A 20,705-nucleotide genomic window follows, 5' to 3' on the forward strand; every position below is an offset into this window, starting at 1 on the left:
CTCTGTTTTCTTCTCTCCTCTCTCTGTCTTTTCTTTTCTGTGTCTTCTCTCTTGGTCTCTTGCGCGTCTCTCGAACGTAAGGGAGTTGAGAAGGAAGTTTGGTGAGAAGGTGAAAAAGAGGTAGCTGCTGACGGTGAAGAGCTGGAAAACTGGTTTCTTCGTCGACAAAGGACGAGGGAAACGAGAGAGGAAACCTGGTTCACCGGGGTCTCTTTCTTCCCCCTCGATCGAAGCAGTGCGAGAAAAGAGGAGCTTCGTCTCAAATCTGCCAGTCGCTGAAGGCGAAGGGAGAGAAAGGAGAAGAAAAGAAGAAAGCATCCGCGAGAGGAGATTCATTTCAACAAGGAAGCAAGTGCTGCATCTTGGATGAAGAACGCGTCGAAAGGAGCTTCGACAGTCGCCGCCGCAACAGCAGTTTCGCGCGTTCGTTTAACCTGTACAAATGTACAGAGTAGTGACAGTGCGACCTGTACACTTGCGCTCCTCGTCAACAAGGTCTCACAGTTATCCGTATAAATATATACGTAATATCTCCAAGATCATGTATATATAGACATCTGTAAAGTTATGTAGATGTATTCATAGCAACCTTCACAAATAAGGACATATATACAAAAATATGTCTACACAGTTGTAAATATATACATAACTATCTCCGAACTTATAAACCTATACATAAATATTCATAAACGTATATGAATATTTACCTTTGGACATGATTCTGTATCTTAAGGATAACTGCATACAGGAAAGGTACGACAAGGCGAAATGGATTTCTTTGATCTCCTTCAACGAAGACCTGGAACTGTAGATATACACGAAAATACGTATACTTTTATATACAGATTGAGATATAGATTTTTACATAGATTCATGCGCATCTCGTCGCCTCTCGAGGTGCATGCATCGAAGTTAATTCTCTAAAAACCGTTTGGCGAAAAATGGATGCGACGCAGCGGCCGATGAGTGGCTGTGTCGAGGACGCTTGTCATGCAGAACCTTTCGTGGCAATCGGAGGCTGTCCCTTTCAAAAGGGCGCCTCTGTGGCGAGTAGAATTTGTTTTCTTCTTCGTGCTTCTCTGCTTGTCTATCCTTGCTGACTCAGGCAGATAGACGCATCTATGCAAGCGTATATGCAGGGACAGACGTATAGATATGTCTGTGTACCTTATATATATATATATATATATATATATATATATATATATATGTATATATATATATGTGTATATATATATATGTGTATTTATCGAAACGTTTGCAAGATGATTGAAGCGTCCCTCAGTATTTCGAGAGTTTTTTCTTCTTTTCTTGACAACAGAGGAAGGCTCTCGGATCTTCTGTCGCGCGTTCACTGTTGCCTCTGCGGCTGATTCCTTGTGAGTCATTTCGCACTCCTTTTGTTTTTTTTTTTATCCAATTTCATGGACGCATGCGTTATCCATCTGTGTCCCTTGCCGTGTGCCTGCCGCAAATTGAGCTTGCATTCGTTTGCTTGCATAAATCTCTTTTCCTTCCTTTTCAGAGCGAATCTGAGAAGGCATTGCCTTGTCTCTCTGAACGAGACCTTCAGGGGCGTCCCCAAAGACGCGTCTGCACTCACCGCGCAGTTCCCTTTTACAGACACACACCTGTGTCAAGCTTTCTCCGAGTCTCTCTTGCGAGGGGGGGAGATTCAAAGAAACGTTCTTTCTGAACGTTGCCCTTAGCTAAAAGAAACAAGCAGTTTCGTTTGGAAAATCCTTTCCCCTCATGTTTCACTGCTAGACCCGTCACACCTGACTATAGATTCTGTGTTTCCTCCTTCTTTCATTGGTCGACCAGCGTTTCACTGCTAGACCCGTCACACCGGACTATAGATTCTGTGTTTCCTCCTTCTTTCATTGGTCGACCAGCCACAGCTGAAAGCTCTCGAAGAGCCTGCCTTCCTTCTGCCGCGAAACCGAGTGAAAATGTCGCTTCCTGAGATACGGCCCTCTGCCAAACAGTTGAGAGAAGCCATAGCTGTGTGCTTCACAGATCTGCAGTGGCTTTACGCGTCGCAGGAAATGGCGTAGCAGTTGTCCAGGCTTGACGCCCAAGCTGGCATGCAGGTCTTTTTCTCCAGTGCTCTTCTTGCCTTGAAAGGCACTACGCGCTGTGAAAAGAAACGTAGTTTCTACTTCCAACGTCGTCGGACCTCTCTTTCAGTAAACAGACGCACTAAAAACAAGCGTATGCCTCAAGCTGTGCTTGCAGCGAAGCACAAGCGCAGAAAGCGAGTGAAAAAGCGAAGTGTATCTGGGCGGAAGACTGCATGCGTTTTAAGGTGCCGGTCACAAAGGGATGCGAAAAAACGGAAAGCGTCAGGCAAGCGAACCGAAAAACGAGGTTGACACCGCGTCATCATGCTGATCGCTTTTGGTAGAACATCACTGTTCGGTCGGAAAGAAGAAACGAATGGATTGGTGGGGAAAAAGACGAGAACGAAAACGACCTGCCACGACAGACAAGAAAAAAAACTGATCACTTCCAGCCAAGTTGTTTATACCATATCTATCAACGACCGAAGCATGTGATCAACTCCCTTCCGCTCTCAAATTTGCCTGCATACACGGATTCATATATGCCTGTACACACGCAAATATATATATATATATACATAAATGCATAAATATATACAAACATATGTATAAAGATATGCATACATATATAATCATGTAGAAACATGCATATATATATATATATATATATCCATTGAATCATATGCACAGATCGAGATGCTTCCCTTTCCCTTATTTCGGACAGCAACTGTTTTGTATGTTTTAAACATACACAAATTTAGATAGATAAAACGCTGATGGAGGCAAGCGTTTTACCTTCCCAAAAACACTCAAGCGAAACAGCTTTTCACGACTGAATGGATGAGATATCTGACAGCTTCCCGATCGTCCTGAGCACTCGCGAAAAGGCCTCGTAAGTCCTGCGTCAGGAGGGGCACGAGTCGGATGGCAGGGCGGTCTGAGAAACTCTCTTCGCTGGACAAAAATAGACAAAGTGAAAGAAAAGCAGCTTCGCTTTGCATCTTCGTGCAGACGTCGAACTATGCAGAAAACGTAGACTCTCTTTTACACCCTAAATGTACACGCTACTCCATCGTTAACGATCTAGCCCACGTATTCACGCATACATACATATATACATACATATATATACATACATATATATACATACATATATATACATACATATATATACATACATATATATACATACATATATATATATATATATATATGTATATATTTGTTGGCAGGTACAGGGGGGGAGCGAACTGGCTCCAGGTGCTTACACTGTGTAGTTCCATGTCTTTTGTGCATGGGTAGAGGAATCCTCTTTTGTGGCAGAGCCTTCAACTCCTCTCTCCCCTTCGAGCTCTTTCACGCTCTCACCTGAGCGACGAACTGGACTCGACAACGCATGCATTCGCGCGTTGCGTCAAGACCTTGTCGGCAACGTAGAGTTCAAGAAACACTCTCGGGTGGAGAAGCGTCGCATCGGAACTGTGCGGCAAAAATGATAGAGAACTTTTGCCTGGCGATTCCTCCTCTTCACACTGGAGTGCAGAAGAGCGTTTCGCCGTCTCCCTTTTCTCCCGCTGTTGAATCTTCTCAGGATCAGCTGTCGAAGACGCAGAGCCGAGAGAGGCACTCGACGAGGAAGAGAGTTGTGGAAGCTTCGTGTGCTCGCGGACTGGCGAGAGGGAAAGAGGTGACAACGAGGAAGAGCCGAGAGAAGGACCAAGTCGCCGAAAGACAGGCAACAAGAAAACATCGTCCGGCGCCAGCAAGAAAAAGTAGATCTGCACGGAGTAACGGCGACGCCACAGGTGCATCCTCGAAGAGATACGAAAGCGTCCAAAAGGTATGGTTTGTTCCTCGAAGATCCAAGAACATTTCGCTGCCTACTTCGGCCTTTTCCACACTTGAAGGGTGTTCCTCCCTTCTCTTCTGAGTTCTGAAATCTGAGAACGAGGGAAGCTGACGACCGTTCCCCGGTGTCTGCGTTCGCAGCGTGTATTTCCTTTTCAGTCTCCTTCTGCCATGCAGTATTTGCTGCCTCTCTGCAAAACCATGCTTCTTCCTCTCTGTCGCTGGAATCACCTATATCTATATCTATCTATATATATATTTATATATATATATATATATATTTATTTATAATATTGCACCTACGCGCATGCGATTCGGCCTGCGGTCTCCGCATGTCGCCGTCTTCGGCTGCTTCGCTTCACTCTTCTCCTGCCGCGCTAAGTCTACACGGAAAATGCTTCGACCTCCGACGGAGACGAGGCGCCAGCTGAGGGCAACCAGCGAGTCAAGAGCCACTGCGGTTCCACGCAGCGCAGGCTGCAAGCGAGGACGAGACGCAGCGGCTGTCTGAGTCTGCTGAGTTTCGCGGACTTGCACGTCCCTCGAAACGCCTTCGCGAGAACGCGGAGACGCGCAGTGAGGAACTTCCTTCCTGCAGCCGTCTCTGGGATTCGCCGGCGGCAGAGAGGCACAGGGACCGTCGCTCTCTCGCGGGTCGCCAGGCTCCTCAGACACGGTGCCCAGCCTTGTCGCGCCCTCCGAAACTCGGCAGAAAACTTGAAAAAGAAATGCCGCAGCTGCATGCGACGCCTCCACACTGCGCCGGTGACACCAGCAAAGGCTCCACGAGACACGGCCTGAGCGAAAAAGACAAAAAGAATCTCGCCTTTTCTCTCTCAAACGCTTCGTCTCTACAAAACGCGTGTAAATCGTTTTGTACGAGCATAAATGAAAACGTATATATGTGCAAATAGGTGCAGGTATTGTACGCATGCATATCTAAACATCTGCATGTATGTAGAGACGTGGAATGCGTAGATGTCTGAGGCATGGATGTGGAGACAGGACAACGCTCGCGTTGGCACAAATTGGGAGACAGCGTTCGAATCGCCAGTTCACTGGAAACCGCAAGGGTGAGGACCGCCGGAGAACCTGAAAGACATCTGCTGCGCCGGCTCGCCCACACGACGGGACAGGACGCAGTGAGGAAACCTCGCTGAGACGCGCGTCTGCGAAATTGCCAGTGAGAGTCAACACTGTGAAAAGGATCGACGAGACGCCAGCGAATCCGAGCTGTCTCCTCTTTCGTGTAGGTTTCAATTTCTAGGCATTGGCCTCCAGCAGATTCCGCATGAACGGCGACGCGAACGCAAAGGCGGACAGGATGTAAACGAGCATTACGAATTCTTTTTCGACCGCCATCTGCCTGTGCATGCTTTAGGACACAGAGAATGAACTGAGGTACGCGCGACGGTACCTGCTGTGTGGTACGATCCACTGGAGGTTCGGAAACTCTTCTCCCTAGACTGGAGGCGAGCTTTCCTTTCCTAGATTCAGTCGTGACTACTACCTTCGACATCTGCATCATATGGCCAGCTACTGTCAACGAATACTGATTTTTCTCAAATCTTCGCTGGCCAGCACTACACCATCCGATTTGAGATCGCCAGGTCTCTTCCCGCCGTTGGCGTCTGTGCAAAGACGCGTATCTGGACGGGTGCCGGCACTCTTGAACAGATTTGCAGATAAAAACACAAGCGTAGAGGACTGAGGAAGGCTGCAGAACGGCAGAAAGAAGACGCGGGCGCCTGAGGGGAATCTGACTTGCAAAACGGCTCCGGTTCGGCAACACAACAACGCAAAACAGCGTCAACTGCACGACGTTGAACAGTTACGCAGGACCCTATTTTGGGATTTTCAGAGCGCGCGCGACAGAGAATTCCAGTATGAAGGCGCGCTCCGGAAGGCCATGCGACAAGCTGTAGAAATCGAGGCGTTAACTCAAACTTAGGAGAGACGGCGGCTTCCCGGCCGAGCATCCCTTGCTTTGGAGACACACACACGCAGACTCCTTCTGCTGCGGCTCGCATGCTCTCGAAGGACCGGAGGCCGCTGCGTCTGCTGCCGTCGAGCTGCAGCAGAAGCGTCAAAGGTCTAGGAAATCTGTAAACTGCATCTCTGTGCAATGGACCTGCAGAGCGTCTCTTCCAAACTGCGGCTTTCAGTCCAAGCGGTGCAGCTGAAGGTGGAATTGCGAACTCGTCTCTGAGGGATCGCATCGATTTCGTCGCTGATGCAGAGCGTTTGTGAGCTTTACCATTCTCTATCTCACCTGATGAGCGAAGAGACCAATCCGGCGCTCCGTCTCGAGTTTCCAGAGATCCCGAAAAACGCGAAACGCCTGACTTTGACCCTCGACCGGAACTTCCAGTCTGGACTGCAGACGGCAACAACCATCGTGCCGCCTCCTTTCTCCTCCTTCTCTCCTCCTGCTGCTGCCGTTTCTCGCTCGCGATTGTCTGCACTTGCGTCGGCTGCGTTTCTTCTCGCTCGGCTCTCTTTGTCTTCATCTCCGCTGTGGACAACCGCAGTCGTGTCTCCTCGCTGCCTCCGTGCTTCGGATAAGGAGACGCGGGAGACAAGGAGGGGGGAGCGCCCCCGCTCGAGGCAGACGGAAAGCAACCTTCGTTCTCTGCAGGAAGGGAACTGCTCTCTAAACAAAGATGCTTGTGGTCTGATGGAACCTGGATGACATCTGGGGAAAGAGGCTCCCGCTGCGAACGGAGAGACTCTTTTTCTAACGTACGAACCAGTCGGCCTGTTCCTCGGTGCTCGCTGGTCGCTCCGCGAGGAAGCGGTCCTTCTTTTGCGCGTCTGTCCAGGACGTCACGGTCATCTGAAGAACGGAGAGCGGAGGTCTCTCTCTCGCGTTCCTCAGAAAGCAAAGGGAAACCAGCGTGGTTACCAGAAGGCGCGAGAAGCCGAGGCAGGACAGCTGGCGAGAAAGGCATGCTCAAAGAGTCTCCACAAGGTCTCAGCGAAGGCCTTTCTTCGTCTCGCTTAGACTGCAGATGCTGAAGCAGCAGACAGGTGTGAAAGTCCACACGAAACAATCAAAGGTCTTGAGCAACGTCGCAACGTAAACAAATCCAGACATCCTGCATATCGAGATACAGACGGAGATCGTACAGTTGAGCTGCAGAAAAAAGGAGGTCAAGGTGAAGAAATACAACGTCAGACGTTGAAAGTGCAGAGAGCTGGAGATAGCGATCCACAGAAATAGATAACTATAGAGACGTAGACGGACATAAAAAATGAGTCTGCGCCTTTGTTGACGTCCCCACGAATCGAAGAGGGTGTGCAGACGAACGAATTTAGAATGGCGCGCTAAAGACAAATGCACAGACCCCCTTGACAGACGAGAACGCTCTGCACTGAGTAGCCCTGTGCACCGCGCTGTCTCTCTTTCAGCGCCTCCTGGTCAAGAACAGGGAAGCCTTACGAGTTCCCTTCCAGGTGCTCCCCTCGTAACGCCGGTCTCTCCCGACTTTCGTTTTCTTCATGCACAAGAAGGAACGCGACGTTCCTCAGAGCTGCCAAGAAACAACTCTCCGTTCATCGCCTTCCCTCCTTTCCTCTCCTTTCCTCGACGCCGCTGTCTTACTCGCAGGTGACGAGTGAGAGCAGAAGAGAAACGATCCCAGAGTTCAGGCTGCAGGCACTGGAGCCCATTGAGAGCGAGGGAAAGCAGAGAGATCAGAGCAGCTGAGAAACACAGCCGGAACGCAGGACGAGAGCAATGCAATGAGACTCGGCTGCATGCATTCATCTTCGTAGCTAGTCCATCTGGAACCTCCACGCTGCGTCAGCGCGTTTGGCGTACACTTCGCGAGACATGCAACAGTGGATGCTGCCTACGACGCAGTGGCAAGATGAGAAAGGAAAGCGAACAGTGGAGACGAGAAAGGATTCCAGCACAGCGGAAAAGAGGGGAAATACGCAGTGCAGAAGGCGCCTCTCACCGAAACAGAGACACCGAGGACGGCCTGAACAAGGAGGCAGGACCTTCCTGTCACTTGCCGCTAGGCACCGAGGCCATGGAAGCGACAGCCATCGCAGACGAGAGCGTGGAAGAAACCAAGAGAGAAAGCATGAAAAAAACGAAGAGAGAACGGAGGCGAAGAAGCAGACGGGAAGGCGACAAAACACCCAGCAGTGATAACGAGAGCAGAGAACGATGTGTGGAGGGTACAGGGACCGATAAAGAAGAAAGGCCTCGGACCCTAAGCTCTTTTCGGGGGAGCGCATGCCGCAAACCAGACTTCTCGTTTCGATCTTGGAGTACGAACTGAAAAGCTCCGTAGCCGAGGCGCCGCAGAAAAGAAGAAGCACAGACAGAGGTGCACCACAGAGCGCTAAACGCAAAGAAAAACGAAAAAAATCCTTGTCGAGAAGCTCCTCCGGCGGCTGTTTCCAGGGACAGAGCCGGTACAAGTGTGTTGGCTGAGCAGGCCTTTGTCGATAATGTTTGGCTTTTTTTCGAAATTCCCCTTCTTTTCTATCTCCGCATGCAAAGACTCACGCGCTCGCTCTTCGTCGCCGGCACTCAGTCGGCTCTTCTCCAAGGCGCGCAGAAGGCGTACGAGAATCTCGCGTTGCAGCTCTTCTTCTTTTCTCTCTCCCGCATCTTCGCTCTCCGCCACTCTGCTTCTGTGGTGCGTTTTACCTGCTCTCCGTTCGCTTTCTATGCCCGTCCTCTGTCCCCCCTCCGCTTTCACCGGACGCCCCTCTCCTTGCATCGCCTTCTTCTCTGCTTCGTCCTTCCCGGTATCTTGCTCTGTGGCGTCTGGACTCGAAGGAGGGAGAGACGCAGAGAGAAGGCGCCGAAGCGACAAAGTCAAGACGCCCACAAGAAGATCGAGAAGGGTGGAGAAGGCGAGAGGCTGCAAACGAGAAAACTCGCAGACGAAAGAACGCGTGCGTTTCACGAGGTGGACTGCTGGAGGAGATCTTGGAGTTTAAAGGAGTCGGTGCAGAAGATCAAGTCTCGGACATAACGAAGAGTGTGGAGGCGAACAGAATGGCGAGGACAGAGGGATGCAGGAAGACAGCCAACGGAGAGCAAGATTACACGAGAGAAAGGAACGGGAGAAATGCAGTCTCGCAGGGCGACAGGCAGGCAAAAGAGACGACACAGGAAGAAGGGGAACGAAGGAGGCGAAACGCCAGCGACGATCAGACAACCAAAGCGGGATCGAATGGACAGAGAAAAGAGACTTCAAAAGAGGACAAGCCCAAGACACGGCATACCTCGTTGGTGCAAGAAAGACGCGGTTTCTCTCGAGGGAAGATTTCCTTTTTTCCTCCTTGTTTTCGTCTTTTCTGGAAGTCGGCAAGTCGATCATCGCCTCGGTGTCGCCTGCATCTTCCGAGACGCTGCGTCCGCCTCAGCGATTCGCTTTCTCCCTGTTCCCTTTTTTCTCTGTCGTCTTGTTCTTCTTCGCTCGGTTGAAACGCTAGAGCTTCTAGAAGACCGGGCAGAGCGTGTGAATAGGCGACCGAGAGAACTGAACACAAAGGCGAGGTCACCCAGAGAAGGCGAGAGCCGGCGCATGCAAAGGCGAGAAGGAAAGTCAGCATCCGGAGAAAAAAGGACTTCCCGCGACTCACGCCCTCCCGACCCTCGAGACACGAAACGGAGCACAAGAACTCGAGACAGAAGAGATCTCGAACTGGACAGGGGCGTCTTGTTCTCCGCTCCTGCTGTCTCGGCACTCACCATGCTTTTCGCACTGCCCCAGAACAGAGGCAATCTGAGTTGAGAGAGACGACGCAGACGCGACTGGCGCGGGGGACGGAGACGTCGAAGGCGATGAAGAAGAGGAAACGCGGACGTACGCCGAAGACGAAAGAGGTGAAGAAGAGGGCAGACGAAACAGGAAGGGTGCGTTGCATCCTAATCGGAAGACAGTCCGAGCTGCGCAGTCGAAAGAGCGAAACCGGGGAGAGAAGCTGATCACGCGTTTCGAATCAGCGAAGAAACGTCGAGACCAAGACAGACCTCCAGGCTACCACAACAGATTGCCTCGCTTTCTCTACAAGGATTCCCCGTTCAAATTCTTCAAATTCGAACATAAGAAATTGACAGCAGAGCTTCTCCTTTTCGAATTGTCAAATGGCGCATTCAAGGAGCAACAAAGGCCCACCCACGCACGCAGAACAGAAGAGACAAAAAACGAAAACTCTTTCGGCACAGAGTCTTCAAACAACCACAGAGATCAATCTGGAGTACATCCTGTGTCCTTCTCGGATATCCTGTGAAGGGAATGTCAATGAGACGTCGACAAAACAGGAAAAAGGTCACCTCGTTTTTGTCGCTTTCCTTGTTCCATCTTTCGTGGTTTGTTCCCCCGCTCTTATAAAACCACCCATCTCCGTACGTCTGTGTTCACTGGATGTAAGTCGTTCTCGTCGGTGCCTTCGTCCTCTCTTCCTCTCTGCTGCCTCCCCGTTTTCATTCATTTCTTCCTTCCCTAGCTGCTTCCTTCTTTGCGCTGTTCTTCCTCTGTCTTACCTTCGTTGATGGCTTCCTTGATATCGCCGCCCCGCTCTCTGGGCGCTGCGAAGGCTCTGCGTTCTTTCGCCGCTCTCTCAGCTAGATATGTCTCTCCTCGACCTCCTTGTCTCTCTTCCTGCTCCTTGTTCAGCTTTTTCTGCGTCGCTGCGGCTTCCGCAAAAGGCGACGGCGCCGCGGTCGCGGGAGCAGAAGCAGAATCCTCCCTTAGCAAGAGAGGGAAGAGGCGGAAGAGCGACATGGACGAATGTGAAGGAGAGACGAGTGGACACAGATGTCGGGGAGCAGCTGACGCAAGGTAAGAGTGCAGGAGGCCTATCGTTTTCTCGAGAGGTAACAGCTCAGGGCGGGAGGACGCCCAGGGAGAGGAGACGTGCGACCAGGAAGGAGCAGAGAAATGAGAAGAAGAAGAAGAAAAAGAAGAAGAAGAAGAAAAAGAAGAAGAAGAAAAAGAAGAAGAAGAAGAAGAAAAAGGGGAGGACGATGTCGGGGAAGAAGACTGGATGGAGGCCGAGCCGGTTTGCCGCGTTTCAGCAGTTGTTCTCTGTGACACCAGGCGAGAAAAAAGATGAATGGAAACCGCAAAGAGGCGCTCGAGGCTGGTCGGGTCAAAGGCGAAGAAGGCAAGAGACTCAGGCTGTTGCACAAGGCGAAGCAGCGTGTGAAGCAACGCAGGTTGAAGCCGCGGAGGAGTGAAGGAGATGAAGTCCTGGAAGAAGAAAACGAAACGCAAAACGCACGATCGCGGAATCTGCAAAAGCTCCATAGTTGTGGCTTGCGGCTCCTGATTTTTCCTCAAAAGGGCGTTGAGTGCTTGTGCGGTAATATCGATGTCAAGTGTAGGTATGGGCAGGCGTCATGTCCATGCAAGCCAGCGTCCAAAAAATCCCAGGCGATATGTAGGCGCATATGGCAAGTAAAAGGCCCTCAGAAGCTTTGCCTGCGACGTCGAAACAAAAAATTTACCTTCGCCTGTGGGGGATTTGGAGAGGCGAAGGCGAGGAGAAAGGACGAAGGGTCGCCTTCCTCCCGCGCCTCTGTGCCAGGCGGAATCAACTGCGCGAGCGCATGCAGCAGATCGGTGAGTTCTCTCGGGGTATGTCCCCAGGGGAGGCGTAGTCGCGCATCTGAAAGACCATCGGGGAAATCAAGGATTCTCGGGGAGACGCTCGTTGGTCAGAGACGCTCTTTCGCTGTATCTATGAGCAACTGTACTCTCGCAGGGGAGCGGGGGAAAGTGGAATCGAGACCTTGTCAATGAATGTCATAGACTGAACCACAGGACAGCTGGGGAGTCGAAGCAGCGCGAACTACGGAGACCGGCACACACAAGCAGAGAGAGAGAAAAGGAAAACAAGGGCAGCAAAGACGAGGAAGAAGACAAGGGCAGCAAAGACGAGGAGAAGACCTGTCGGCAGAGAAAAAGCACAAAAGATATCCGAAGGTTATACAGATGGAACTCCAGAGGACGACGTGGATAGGCAGAGCGGGGACTGCATGGACTCTGTCGATTGCGCTTTCCTCCCATTTGTCATAACTTCTCACCGTCCGCCTTTGCCAGTGAACATTGCGCGCATGCAGCCACCGTGCGGGAGGGAGAACGGTCGCGCAAGCCCAACAGGGAAGAAGTCGAGGAAGAGGAAGCGCAGAAGGGAGAAGACGACAGAGAAGACGAGAGCGAAGACGACGAGAGCGAAGACGAGGACGCAACCGCAGGGAGAAACTCGAGAGGGTGTTCCGCAGGGCCGCGCATGCGCAGGCAAAAAGTGGAGTCGGCACTGCTGTTGGCGCGAGAAGAGAGCGAAAGCGCGAGAAGTCCCGAAATCGCCTTCGCTGCTTGCCGCTCCAACGTCAACAAAGTCTGACTGCGAGCTTCCACGAATGCGATAAGCGCTGCATGCGATTCTTTTTGAAGAGGTCGAGAAAGAAACGGAGTCGCAGCAGAGAAAGACACAGAGCTAGAAGAGGAAGAAGATGAGGAGGAAGATGAGGAAGAAGAGGAAGAAGACGAGGAAGAAGATGAGAAAGAAGACGAGGAAGAAGAGGAAGAGGCGAGAGGAGAGGTCGAATGTCTTGTCGCGGGATCAGGCTGTGACATGCACTCGGCGCCGGAGAGGCGTACCCACGAAACGTCCTTCAAGAGCAAATCTGTCGGAAGGACAGCCAAGGATTGGAGGCTGCGAGTCACCTGCGACAGAAAAGAGCGAAGAGTCAAGCGGAAAGCAAGAGGATGAGAAGGAGAACGAAAGCAGCCCAGAAGGCAGACGAATGGACACCAGCCAAACGCGAAAAAAACAGGGGAAGAGGAAGAACAGAAGAAAAGAAGGGGACGGGTGTAGAAGAACAAAAGAAACGAAATGCCAACACGCAAGGAGGGTGAGAAAGAAGTGGAGGAAGGAAAGGAAGGAAAGAAAGGAAAAGGAAATCGACGAAGAGTGCGAAAGCAGAGGAGCTTCAGCCTGGTGCCCGCCTGGCCACAGAGAAGGCGATCCAGGCGCAGGTGAAAGAAACTGAAAAGGACATAAAGACGGTGACTTTTTTGCTCCCTCGTTGCTCTCACATGTGACAATCTGGTGAGTTCTGTGGATCTTCGCTGGAGAACTTTCCAAGCAGTCATGAGGAACTGAGAGTCGAAAACCTGAATAAGCAGGCAAAAGAGAGAAATCTCACATGCAAATCCCTTGCGCTTTTTTCGAGTTCGACGCGAAGCTATACCCGAGTCCATCTCATGTCTGCACATCCGTAACATGCGTCTCACTGGTCCGCTGCGTCCCTCTTCTGCAGAACTGTCAGAAGAGGTCGCTTCCTCCTGTCTCTATCCCTATCTGTATCTCTCTATGCCTACGTGACTGTAGAGTCACACCGCCATGTCTCCATCCATATCTCTCTCTCTCTGTCACCATCTCCATCTCTATCCTGCATCTGTCTGTTTCTCTCTGTCACAATACATGTTTCAGCGAGTTCTTGGAATCCTGTGTCCATCTCGCTCTCTCGCGCCATCTGTCTTCTCTCGATCCCCTCTCTCGCTCTCTCTCAGTCTCGCCTTCTTCCTCTCTCTCTCTAGGCTCTCCACTGGCTGCACTTGCGCTTTCGCAAACATTTGCGTCGTTTCGGCAACTCAGTGTTCTTCCGCGGCTCGCCGAAGCGCTGGAGATCCCCGCGGCTTCCAGCGAGACGCAGCTAGGGGCGTCTCCTCTGTCTCCCTCGTTCGTTCTGCACAACGCAGGCGGCTCGGAGGAACTGTCACTCTCTCCGTCTGTGCATGTCTTGTTTTCTCCGCGACGCGTCCACTCACGCGGCAGACGCTGTGGAGACGCAGCAACTCAGTGAGGCAGTCGAGCGGCATTTTATGGGGAGCCCTGCATGCGTCGACAAAGCGAGCGCAGGCGTCGACGGTGGAGGGAGAGAGGCCTCCTCGAGGGGGCGGCTGAGAGGAAAGAAGAGCGAGACAGAGAAGACAAAAGACAGAAGAGAGGCTCGAGTACGCAGAGGAAAGGAAGCCGACAAAGTGGAGAGAGCAGCGGAGCGTTCAGCGACACAAGCTGCTGGAGGAAGGGTGGTGAGGGTGAAGAAGCGTCTGGGGGCCGCGAAGAACAAGGAGACAGGAAGGCAAGACGGTCGCCAGAGGGAGGCTGAGAGTGTAAGGGAAGCAAGAACGAACAAGCGGCGATGGAGAAAAAGGAAACGAAGAGTGACGGTTTATGGTTTATGGTTTCGACGAAGAAGTCACGGCGAAGCACGAGGAAAGAGAAGAAGAGAGCATTTCGGTGGAAGGCCAGTACCGATCGAGACAGGGCAGCGAGAACAAGACGCAGGTGCGAACCGGAGAGTTTGTGAAGTCGTCCATGGTCGAAGAGGAACCTGAAAAATGTCGGGGAAATGGCAAACACACCAGCGGAGAGCCAGCGGTTCACGGTTCAACGGAGACACCAGTCGCATGTCTGGAACGTAGTCGCCTCACAAAAGGAAGTGAGCATGCACGCACCAGAGCCAAAGGCGGTTCTTTTCGATCGCCTCTGTTCGGCCTCGGTTCTTTACCTGAAAAGCAGCCTTGGCGAGTTCCTTTTCACGACGGACGGGTGCCCCAGAGAGAGGGCATGCAGCCCCATGGCGAGCTGCTGGCCCGCCAGCTGGTGTGCGCGCTTCGTCAGCGCTCCCGCCAACACTGCAAACGCCGCGCTTCTGCAGAAAAGCCAAACAGAAGGACGAGAACTCGAGGCCAGTCCGAGGAGGAAACTGCGAGAAGAAGCGAAAGAACAGAACGTACCTGCCATAAAAGAAAGAAGCGAAGGAAACGGAGAGAAACCGCAGGAAGTGGAAGCCCCAGAAGATAGAGACGATGAGACACAAGCAATGAACACCCAGGGAGAGAAAGAAGGAGCACAACATGCGAAACGCGAACGAAACGCCTGGAGAGGAAAAGCGACGGGTGAGGAGACATATGGCGAGCAAGCCGCAAGTGAAGCTTCAGGATGCACAACGTTATCTCGCGTGACTCAACGGAAGCTTCGAAAAGAAGAGAAGAGGCAAAGCACCTCAACAAGCAATCCCTTTTTGCAGAGAACAATGGAAACGCACTGACCGTCTGCCTTCTTCGCTTCGACTCAGCGCAGAGAGAAGGAGAACGATGCTCTGTGGAGCCTCCTCTTGCAGTTCCTCAGTGGCTGCGTCTCTGCAGAAGAGCTCTTTTCCTCTTCGCCTGAGAAGCTCGTCTTCCTCTTCTACGATCTCTTCTTCCATCTGTGTCCTTCTCTGCCCTCTCTCTGCAGGCTTTTGAATCTTCGCTTCCTCTGCTTTGTTTCCTCGCCTATCGCAGTCGCTCTCTCTCTTCTCCTCGACCCCCCACCGGGCTTCCAGAGCTCGCAGGAGACTCGACGGCAGTTCCAAGCGCGTCTTTGCAAACGCCGCGAAAAGGAGAGCAATGTATCTCAGGTCCCCCTTGCGTCTGCGTCGTTTTGGTCTCTCTGTCTCCTCTCGATGGCTGTCGCTGTTCCCCGAAGGAAGTCGCTCCAGAGAGATCTGAGTCGCCGCCCTACGTCCCAGGAGGCCGAAGAAACTGGGCGTCGACGAGACGAGAGAGAGGCAAGGAATGCTTCGATACATGCAGGACTCCAGGAAAGGTCCTGTCTGTGTTCCAGAACGCAAACTCATCTTTGTCTCTTCACCACACGCGCACACACCTTCTTCTTTCTCTCCCTTTTCTTGCTCTTTCTTTTCTTTCTCTCCCTTTTCTTTCTCTTTCTTTTCTTTCTCTCCCTTTTCTTTCTCTTCCTTTTCTTGCTCTTCCTCGTCTTGCTCTTCGTTTTGGCGTTCTCCTTTTTCCGGTTGGCGCAGCTCTCCTCCCCACAAGTCCTGCGAGTCAGTTTTGCGCGAGGAGACGATTTGCCGTCTGCCTGTCTCTGCTTCCTCCGCTTCGTTCTCCTCCTCTTCTGCATGCTGTCTGTTTCGTCCTGGGTCTCTTGCCGCCTTCGGCATTCGCCGTTCTGCAACCGCGTCGTATTCTTCGACTCGAGAGAATGCGGGAGGCTCTGCGAGAGACGCTTTGTCGTTCTGTCTCCGCCAGGCCTCCACAGCCGCGGCTTGCCAGAGCGCGTGAGCATGCAGCACCGCTGCTATCACACATAGAGGCATTTCCTTGCGCCGGAGGAGGCTCTTTCGCCGCAGAAAACTCAGCATGGAATGGACCTCAGAGGCCAGCGCTTCCTCGCCTGTTTGCTCGCTCTCCTCGATGCAGAAAGGCGGCACCCGCCGAGAAGAAGAAGAAACCGTTGCAGAGGAAGATGCAGAGGGAGGAGAAGCAACAGATGGAGTCGAAGAGGTACTCTGAAGAGGACACAAAGGTGAAGGTAAGGACTGTGACAACAGGAGAGACGTCCCTGGTTCCTCGTTGACTGCTGAAGCGCAAGAACTTCTCTCCTTCTTCGGTTTCCCCCTTGTGGTTTCCTCTTCCTCCCTGTCCTTCTTGGCTCTGTGTGCCTCTCCTCTTCGTTGCTCTTTCTTCTTCTCCAGCGCCGGCGAAGCTCTGCTGATGTCTCTGTTCTCCGCGAACTCCACCGCTCCTTCGACTTTTCGAGCCTCCCCCCAGTGGACTCCGTGGAGCACCGCGAGCAGGTGCGACGCATGCAGAAGATCATCCAGAGAGGCGAGAAACGTGTATCGACGAATATGGGAGAGCAGCTGAGAAGCTGTGCGGGCGTCTTTCAGTTGCTGCGTCGCCGCAAGAGCGAGAAGAATGTCGATCCACGGTCGCGCATGCGCCTTCGAAGCTCTCCGTCGTGCTCCTTCACTCGTTGCTTCGTCGTTTGTTTCGCGTTCGCTGTCTTTCCACCTCCAACTCAATGCCTGCGGACCCTCTCCGCGGCTCACTTCCATCTTCTCTGGAGTTCGCTCTTCTCGCCTGCCTCTTTGTCTCGGCGTTTTCAGCAGTCCCTGGTCTTCGTCTCCTGCTCTCCCCACTGCTTGCTCTTCCGGTCTGGTCTCACCTCCCGTTCTTCCTTTCCTCGGCAGTCTTTCGTCCCCTGCATCATCTCCTTCTTCTCCTTCCTTCAGCCAGTGTTCTCTCTCGTCTCCGCTGCGCCTCGTCCTCGCTTCATTTCGCCTCCCCACCGCTGCTTTCTGAGGCGTCATCCCGAGCGTCTGCTCCTGCGGAAGGTACGCGAGGGCGCAGGAGGTGAGAGACAGCCAGAAAGCCGGGCGGCGTCGAAACTCAGGTTTGTTCTTTGCATGCAGAGCTACTTCTGCGATCTCCTCCAGAGACAGCGCGGCCATCGGAGAGACCACAACAGCGTGCTCGTCAAACGGTCCTTCCCAGAAATCTGAATTCAATGTTTCTTCTTCCTCGGGACTCAACGCGCGCAGCTCTCTCTCCACGCATCTCGCGCGCTTCGCGTCTCCAGGAAGACTCTCGAGAAAACCGCCGAGACGCCCTGACCCCTCTTCTTGTGTCTGAACAGGTTCTGAAGACTCCGGGTGCCAGGCCGAAGAAGCGGAAGAAGAGAAAGAAGAGAACGAAGAGGAAGAAGGAGAAGAAAAAGAGGGAGAAGAAGAAAAAGAGGGAGAAGGAAGAGTAGATGAAGAAGAGACAGCAGGCGTCAGGAAGGGGGGCAACGCATGTTGGATTTCAAAGGCCTCTCTGAGAAACGAAAGAAGAAGTTTCTCAACATGACGAGACCAGACACTGGAGAACATTCGAAGTTCTTGTTCGTTCCGGATAAAAGGGAAATTTCCTTGACCGCTCCAGTCGCACCGCCCGCTCCTCTCTGGGTCCGCCATGCAGAGAACTCGTCGAACTCTCTCCACGGTCTTTACGGCCTCCTGTGCCTCCGCGATCCATGCTGCGTCTCCCTCAGTCCTTTCCTCGCCACTGCAATCTTCAGCTTCTCTCTTTTCTGTCGGTGCTGTGTCTCCGAGCTTGTTCCCTCTCTCCAGACTCCCAGGCTCTCTCTTGCCCGCTGCTGTCTCCTCACGGAGAGGAGAGACGAACGGAGACAGCGACGGCCAGCGCCGCAGCAGCGCGTTCGCCTCAGCCACTGCTGCGTCGAAAGAACTTCGCTCCCCCGGCCAGCGTCGAGAGGACGACGCAGGAGAGAAAGACGGAGAAGAGGAAACGGGTGAAACGAGGCATGAGGAAGAAGAAAGATGGGAAGGAGGAGAGGAAGATAAAGAGGAAGAAAGACCGGGAGAAGATGGACTTGGGGAGAAGGAAGCAGGTATCAAGACTAGAAGACGAGTTTTACTCTTGGTTGCTTGGGAACTGCTCCGTATTCTTCTCCTCGAGATAAGCCGAGCAATCGTCGAGGAGGCAGCATTGAAGGCAAAAGCGCGCAGACGCGGTTTCCCTCCCCGGTTTTCTTCTGCTCTCTCGATTCTCTCAGAAACAGGTTGATGGTCCTGCAGTGGTCCGCCAGTCTCCGCTTTTGCGTTCTCTTCCAGGCTTTCGCATGCGACAGAGGGAGTCACGACGGTCGCCGCATCTGCACCCTTCGCTTCGCTTCTTTTTCCTCGCGTGGAGCAAAAACGAAGAGAAGAACAGGACGAGGAGCAGAAGAAAGACGAAGGAAGCAGAGACAGGCAATGAGGGAAGCAGAGAGTGCCGCGAACGACGGAACGAACGGCCAAGGGAGGGGCAGAGGGAGAAAACGAGAAGTTGAAAGAAGAAGGAGACGTCGAGGAAGGACGATGAGAAGGAGACGAAGGAAAGGTCGAGAATGAAACATAGGCCTCCGGCAGACGTTGCCCTCCCCGCGTTGTTTGCTCTCTTCCTGAGACAGTTGCTCTCTGTCGACTCTGCTCGATGTCAAGACCTGCTGTCTTTGCGTAGCTTGCCGCTTTTGCCTTTCTTCGCTCTCTCCTTCCCGTCTGTCTCCGAAGAGGAGACGAGGAAAGACGCCTCGGTTTGTCGCATGCTGTCGAACCAGGCGAGGGATAATAGGAGAGAGGCGTTGAATGGCTTGCTTCGAAGCGAAGCTCCGTCCTTCCTCGCGCTCTATGCGGAGCAGAAGAAGGCAGGAACGAACGAGAGGAGACCAGCTGAGTCGCCCCCGCAGTGCAACGCTCCGGAAGGCGTCTCTCGGCAGCGAGAAGAAGGGAGGAATCGGGTGCGAGAAGCAGCGTGTGGCGGCCCATCGAAGGGAGGCGAAAGGTGCAAAGGAGGCGCAAACAAAAGAACAAACGAACAGAGAGAAGAGAGAAGGAGAAGAAGGAGAAGAAGAAGAACAGAGAGAAGAGAGAAGAGAGAAGAAGGAGAAGAAGAGGAAGAAGAAGAGGAAGAAGAGGAAGAAGAGGAAGAAGAGGAGGAGGAAGAGGAAGAAGAGGAGGAAGGAGAAGAAGAAGAACTGTTTGTTGTTTGGACCTCCCTAGGAAAATTTCGGGGGAGTCGCGAGGAAAAAGAACAAGATGCCGGCGGAGACGCCGAGCTGAGGACAAGTCCGAGACAGAAAGGAGGAAGCAGTTCTGTCGAAAATCGAGGAAAAAACAGGATGCAATGGAGCGACGGGGAGACCCAAAGGTACCCAGGAAGGAGGCAGGAGGGGAAACAGGAAACTTCGGGAGAAACGGGTGAAAATGCCGCGATCGTTTTTGCTTAACGAAATTTAATGTCGTTATGCGAGAGAAAATTGAAGCGAATTGAATTCATTTTTCTGTGGCTTTTTTTTCTTCGGTCTCTTCTGCCAATATTCTCCTTTTCGTCATGTTGTGCGCGTTGCTGGTCGCGGCTGTCTTTGCCGACTCCGGTTATAGAATCGCCTCCGAACAATGACAGTTTCTCGCTTTCCCCTCGTTTTCGACACAACTTTGTTTCCTTTCCTCTCCATTTCTTCCTCTCGAGCGCGACCGCAACTCCTTTCGGATTTTTCGCTTTTCTCCGAGTCAAGCTCTCCGCAAACTTTGCGTGGAAAGCCGCTCGCTCTCTCTCTCTTTCAGCGATGTCTTGTCGAGAGACCATGATATACACGCGGGAGTTCCGCGCTGGTACTAGAGGTTTCCTATCTCCTTCTCCTTCCGTTCGATTTTCCTGCTGAACGGCCTTCTTCTGCCCTATGCGTTTGTCTCTTTTCGTTCCTGAATTCTTTTGCCGAGCCTTTTCGGCTGCGGCAGCGACGCCCCCACCCCCCGCTCCGTCTCTGTCTCCTCCACGCAGAGACGAGGCCTGCTCTCGTTCCCGGCTCGATGTCTCCTGAGGCGCCTCTCTCCCGCGCCGGGAGCGAGGAAACATCTCCCGTTCTTCCTCTCTTTCTTTCTTCTTCTTTCTTCTTCTCTCTTCTTCTCTCTTCTTCTCTTTCTTCTTTCTCCTCTCCTTCGTTTTTTTTACTCTTCGGCTGGCGAGTGTCTCCGCGCGGCGACGCCTCCGACTGCGCTGTGTCTTCCTTGCCCTCTGGCCCTCCTCTGGTGGGCGGAGAGAAGTCGAGACGGCCCTGCGACGGAGTTGCTTCCTCTTTTTTCTCCTTCGCTCTCGCGTTGTCTTCCTCTCTCGAAGGAGCGGGAGAAAGGCGGATTGGGAGCCAGTTAAAGTCATGTTTCCACGGAGAAGAAGACGAAAATCGGCCTTCGCTTGTCCGATCCCTCCGTCAAACGCCCCCCCTCTGACAGCAACTCTGTGCACACGCGAGAGACGGAGAGGGAGTAGTGCAGGTGGAGAGGCGAAGAAACTCACTTTGAAGAGGACGCGAGTAACAAAACGAATCTTTCGCTTTTCCATGCGCTCGATGCGAGTGTCTCTGCTCTCGCTCTGCGAGCTGTTGCCTCCAGAGCTCCGAAAAACGCGCCTTGGGAGAGAGACA

The 20,705-nt window shown here is 52.6% G+C and overlaps 1 protein-coding gene across 1 annotated transcript; it reads right to left on the minus strand.

Moving 5' to 3' along the window:
* Positions 1–2,872: 2,872 nt before the first annotated feature.
* TGME49_284040 (hypothetical protein) lies at positions 2,873–19,050 on the minus strand (the record flags this gene model as incomplete). Its single annotated transcript, XM_018781921.1, has 16 exons — positions 2,873–3,017; positions 3,432–3,841; positions 4,215–4,708; positions 6,184–6,925; positions 7,516–7,616; positions 8,434–8,794; positions 9,162–9,418; positions 9,631–9,828; positions 10,426–11,134; positions 11,392–11,552; positions 11,971–12,613; positions 12,986–13,063; positions 13,721–13,852; positions 14,208–14,286; positions 14,464–14,607; positions 15,008–19,050. 16 exons carry the CDS (start codon positions 19,048–19,050, stop codon positions 2,873–2,875), a joined length of 8,697 nt encoding a protein of 2,898 aa, XP_018637732.1.
* Positions 19,051–20,705: the final 1,655 nt, after the last annotated feature.

The sequence above is a fragment of the Toxoplasma gondii genome, chromosome V (genome assembly GCF_000006565.2).
Source record: "Toxoplasma gondii ME49 chromosome V, whole genome shotgun sequence".
Lineage (NCBI taxonomy): Eukaryota > Apicomplexa > Conoidasida > Eucoccidiorida > Sarcocystidae > Toxoplasma > Toxoplasma gondii.